Source organism: Pteropus vampyrus, unplaced genomic scaffold, assembly GCF_000151845.1.
Source record: "Pteropus vampyrus isolate Shadow unplaced genomic scaffold, Pvam_2.0 Scaffold343, whole genome shotgun sequence".
Classification (NCBI taxonomy): Eukaryota; Metazoa; Chordata; class Mammalia; order Chiroptera; family Pteropodidae; genus Pteropus; species Pteropus vampyrus.
Genome location: NW_011889124.1, coordinates 759,751 through 765,133, shown reverse-complemented (window position 1 = coordinate 765,133; position 5,383 = coordinate 759,751). Strand labels below are relative to the sequence as shown.

Below are 5,383 nucleotides of genomic sequence, written 5' to 3'. Positions count from 1 at the left end.
GGGGGGGGGGCGGGAGACCAGAAGCCGAGCGACTCCCCGCAGCGGCGCCGCTGCCGAGGGCTTCTGAAGAGCTCTCGAGCCGGGCGGGGGTCGCCCCGGCCGCCCCGGCCGTCATTAAAGGCCCCTCTCAAACACTCGAGGAGATTTTCGGAGCGCGAGCCGGGCCGGGCGACATTAAAAACACGGGCGATTGAAATGGGCGCATTGAGATGCGCAGAGCCGGCTCGGCGTGGACTCGCTCTCGAGGTCAAGTGACGGACGGATTGTATGCTTCTTCATAATAATATTAATTAAACAATTTGCATGCTAATAAGGTAACAATTATCAGGGCCTCTGTTGAAAGATTCAGGTTATTACAACACGCCAATCTGAAGGCCAGGGGTCAGAGAGTGAGAGGCGAGCGAAATTTCAACTCAAATTAACATTCTGTCAGCTCCAGAAAATGGGATAAATAAAGTCGAATTAATTCATTATAATAAAGAGAGATGGGCGCGGGAGCCGGGCCGGCGCCCGCCCCTCCTTGCCCTCCCCTCGGGCCCAACTGATTCCGGCTCTGTATTCAGACACACGCGCCGCGCACGTTCCTGCTCGCGAACCCGACAGGGAAGGGGGCGCCTCTGGCTACGGGCAAAACCGAGTCGGATGCACAGAGTTTACATTTAGTATTTATAGAGAAAGAAATTAAATTATGGCGAAAAGTAGTGCTCTTGGCCCCTGACCTCGGGATCGATCCGGGCAGCGTCTTCCTAGGCCCCGAATTCCAGGCCCGCTCACCGAGTGCGGGGCCTGCCCGCAACCTTTCCCTCTTGTGCAGCAAGGGGATTGAGCAGGGCTGCTAAACCGTGGTCGGCACGGCCAGGGCGCATTCAAACAGCACCTACGCCGGGCTGCGGGTCCCGTGCCTCGGCCTGCAGGCTGGCCCCGGCGGAAGCACGCGCCGGCCGGGTGGAGGTGGGAAGGCCTGGCCTCGGCCCCGGTGCCCGGCTCCAACCTCTCCCTCTGGCCGCCGGCGCGGTTACGTGCACGCCTCGCGGGACAGGAGCACACACGGACAGGGACAGACACAAGGGCCGGCGCGGGGAGGACGCATGGATACGCACAGTCGTTCTGCCCTTGCCCTTCGCTCCCCTTCGCTCCCGCTCCCTGCTCCCGGCTCCCGGCTTGGCAGCCTGGCCAAAGCCACTTACATCGAAGGCCAGCTTAGCTGTTGCTTTGCTCTGGGGTGAGAGGCGGCAGGCGACAGGCTCCCAAGACTGGCCCGGCCAGGGGCGCAGGGCCGCTGTTCCTCCGCTGCCTCTGGGGACTGCCCCCACCCAGGTCAGGTCCGGGCACCCGGGCCTCAGCACCATGCAACCTCCCCAACGACAAACTTTTTTACAGAGGCTATTATATATATGGACACGGGTTTCTGTCCCTTCTGCCCACGGCCCTCATTTGCTGCTTATTTAAGAATATATCCTTCAATGATTTATCCGTTTCTATAGAGGAGAAGGGAGTGACACATAATTTAATTATAATAAATGGGTTGGGTACCTCGACCCTATTCTTCAGAGGCCGAGTCAAAGCGAGATGTGTTTATTTTTTTATTCGTGTGTGTAGGGGGCCCAATTGGCTGCCATTCCAAAGTTACTTTTCCCTCCCTCCTCCGTCCCTCCCCCTGTGCCCCTGTTGGACCCTGGTAGGGGTACGGTGGGGGCAGGGTGCCTCCTCAGCCACCCACCCCCGTTCTTTTAGACAGGCGGCTGCCAATCAATCAGAGAGGGCACAGGGACGTCTCTTCGCTGACAGGCAGCCACATTCTGCAGGAGTCCTCCTCTCCTGGACTCGCGGTCCTCCCCCTCCTCCCTCCCCCTCCTCCTCTGCCCGCTGCCTGCAGCCGGAGAGATGAGAAGCCCTTGTAGTTTTAAATTCAATGTGACAGTTTCGGAAAGAGCGGATGATGAATCTCCTATTATTGGATCAGTCTATTTGCCGCTCAATGTCTCTCTGTAATTGGAGCAACATCACTTTAAAGGTTCACAGAGTACAGCATTTCTGGTGAAAAATCCCCACAACACGCGGTGAATGTTTTAAAGGGAAATCTATTAGTGATTTGCGGAGGGGCGGGAGCCGGCGGCGCGGGAGGCGCGGGCTGGGCCAGCGAGGACTGAAGTGGGGGGTTCGCCAGGGGCCCCTGCCCCACGGCTCCCCGCGCCCGCCCAGCGCGGGCCGCGCCCCTCCCTCCCTGCTGCCCCCCCCCTCCGTCTTGTTGTGACAGTTCCTGATACTGTTTATTGAGGTGCATGTCAGGTATAATTAGCAATCGATATGGAAAACGTTTCCTTGCACCCAGCACGCCTCTGACGTCAGAGCCGATTAGCGCTTCTTATTGGTCCCAAATTCCCCGGGCCGCGGCTAATTATCGGGAGCTTGATGTTGATAAAGTAAAGCGCCGAGCGCGGGCGAAGCATGTGTAGGGCTCCGGGTCCCTGTCTGCGCCGCCGCCGCCGCCGCCGCCGCCGCCGCCGCCGCCGCCGCCGCCGCCGCCCGCCGCCGCCGCCGCCGCCGCCGCCTCGGTGCCCTTCTCCATCGACGGCCTGCTCAGCGGCTCGTGCGCCGCCGCCGCCTCGGTGGTCAACCCCACGCCGCTCCTGCCGGCGGCCTGCGGGGTCGGCGGCGACAGCCAGCCCTTCAAGCTGTCAGGTAGGCGCAGCGGGTGCGGGGTGGGCCTGTCGGGGCCCAGGGGATCCTGTCGGGCGCAGGATTTGGATTTCGGGCGGCCGTAGCAAAGGGCGCTCCTGGATCCGCGCCCTGCACAGGGCGCGCCGCGGCCCTCTCGGTGGCCCTGGGCCCAGAGCAGCCAGGAGGCAGCAGGGGGAGGGCGGATCTGGCCCGGGCTGCGGCTGAGCGGCGCGGCGTCCTGTGCACGCCCGCAGACTCCGGCGACCCAGACAAGGAGAGTCCAGGCTGCAAGCGGCGGCGGACGCGCACCAACTTCACCGGCTGGCAGCTAGAGGAGCTGGAGAAAGCCTTCAACGAGAGCCACTATCCCGACGTGTTCATGCGCGAGGCGCTGGCGCTGCGCCTGGATCTGGTCGAGTCCCGAGTTCAGGTAAAGACCCGCCGCCCCTCCCGCGACCCGCATCCCGCCGCTCGTCCCGCCCCGCGCCGCCCGCTTTTGTTCTAGGTGGAGACGCATCCCCGGTCCCGAGCCCGCCTAGTGCTCGCTTGCGGGAAGCTGTGGGGCCGGCTGTTCCGGGGCTCGTGGCGCCTCCCGGACGGGGTGGTGGGAGCCCTGGAAAGGAGGGGCGGCTCGGGAGGGGCCGGCGGCCGCCCCGAAAGTAGCGGGAACAGGTGCTGCGTCCCACCCGGGGAGCCGCGCGGTGGGTCCGCGAGACCTAGCGAAATGAGGTCTGCGAGGCTTGGGGGGCGGGGGGCGGCGAGGAGGAGCGGTCTCTGGACGTGGAGGACACGGGGACAAGGCACCCCCGCGCCTCCGCGCCCCGCAGGGGCCCGGCTCGCTTCGCCAGCCTGGAGCGAACGCGTCTGTTTGTTTACCTTTCGCCTCGAAAATACTCAGATGGAAACATGTATTTATTCATCGCTTTGCAGAAGGGGGCAGCTGAGGGAGGCGGGCGGGAACTTAAACAATTAACACACTGAGAAAAAAGGTGTCTGAGTCTTTAATTCCCCCGGTTGTAGATTTTCTTTTTCCTTTACCCGGTAATTTGATTTTTATTCGGAAAATGACAGCGGTTTTCTTTTTAAAACTACGGCGTCGATTTGGTGGATTAAAAATTCAAGATGAACTGGGTATAATTAGGTGTTTCCCCGAAGTACAGAAGTGTTTGCAGGGCGCGCGCGGTGAGTGCGGGGTGAGTGCGCGGCCGCCGCGGGGCCGGGGCTCCGAGGCAGGGGCCGGGCAGCCGCCGCCGCAGCGCCAGCAGCTTTGTCCGGAAAGGCGTTCTGGTCCTGTGCTTGGTGGCCCTCCTGACCGCTTCTGTTCCCAAATCCTTTCATCCAATTTGTTCTAAGTGTCTTAAGTGAAGTCAAGACCTCTTTATTTCTCCCTAATACGATAATGAGTAATTCCAGGCGGCCTGGAATTTGTACCCCAAAATAAGTATTTAAAGAAAAAGGAGGGGACAAAAGGCTGTTGACCCTGGGGAGGTGCAGCTTAACACCCGCGCTGTTGGCGCAGACAAAGCTGCCTGTGGCCAGGCCGGGCCTGCTGGGCCGTGTTTCCGTTGGGCCACAACAAAGAATTAATTCACTGATGGCGCTCGCTCGCTTGCAGAGGGTAGCTCGCCTGCGGCTCCACAGGGCTTGGACTGTTCTGTGGGGGAGCCAGGGTCCGGGGCTGCTGTTCCCCCGCATCCGGCGAGGCTCCCCAGAACCGGCTGCAGAGAGGGTGGAAGAGGCAGGGCGGCCCAGGCCTCCTCTCCGCCAGGCCCGGCAGCTGGCCTCCTGCTTCCCGCAGGCCAAGCACACCGGGGCTGAGAACGGCACTGTGTTCGTGCCCTGGCCTGGAGCCTCCAGAAAGAAGGATGCGTGTGAATGTGGGGGGAGGGGGCTGAAGCTCCCCTCCCCCAAGCTGGGCTCAGCTTGGCTCCCCAGGCCCTTCTTGAAGAAGCGGCATCCAGATTTTTGCTCACGGGACACGCCAAAATCTGGGCTTTGACTCAGTCTCCAGGGGGCTGAGGACAGGTGTGGAAGGCGGCTGAGCCCAGCCGCCTGGTGTCCTGGGCCAGACGGTCAGCGCCAGGCCAGGCGGCTGCTTAGAGCAGGAGCTGTGAGAAGCCAGGAGGGGTGAGGGGGAGCCCCGCTCTCTGCCTTCCCACCAGAAACCCGATGCCTTGGGTCGGGGGGCCAGACCAGCCCTGCCCAGCAAAGGGGCAGCTTCCAGCTCCCCGAGGTGAGAAGCCAGAGCAGGAAGCTGGCCCAGAGGCCTCACCTACCTCCTTCTGGGTGGAAAAGATCCTCTTTGGAGCCTGCAGCCTCCGTGCGAAGCCCAGCTCGGGGCCGGCGGGGCCGTGGCTTGGCTCTCGTCTCCCGGCCGGAGCCAAGGTTGTGCAGGCCTGTCTGGGGGCAGTGGGGAGGCCCACGGCCCCGCGGCCGCCGCCCCCTGATCGTGCCTTCCTTTCCCCAACCGGCTGCTCTAGGTCTGGTTCCAAAACCGCCGGGCCAAGTGGAGGAAGAAGGAAAACACGAAGAAGGGCCCGGGGCGGCCGGCGCACAACTCGCACCCGACCACGTGCAGTGGTGAGCCCATGGACCCCGAGGAGATCGCGCGCAAGGAGCTGGAGAAGATGGAGAAAAAGAAGCGCAAGCACGAGAAGAAGCTGCTCAAGAGCCAGAGCCGCCACCTGCACTCGCCCGGCGGCCTGTCCCTGCACAGTGCGCC

General features: G+C 62.5%; 1 protein-coding gene across 1 annotated transcript in view; it reads left to right on the top strand.

The window, feature by feature from the left end:
• Positions 1-2,531: 2,531 nt before the first annotated feature.
• UNCX (UNC homeobox) overlaps positions 2,532-5,383 on the top strand; it is a gene marked incomplete at its 5' end in the record, with an annotated part of 10,852 nt that continues 8,000 nt past the window's right edge. The window contains 3 exons of the mRNA XM_023522376.1: positions 2,532-2,682; positions 2,916-3,091; positions 5,142-5,378. Coding sequence (XP_023378144.1) covers positions 2,532-2,682; positions 2,916-3,091; positions 5,142-5,378 — 564 coding nt within the window. The remainder of the gene's footprint in view (positions 2,683-2,915; positions 3,092-5,141; positions 5,379-5,383) is intronic.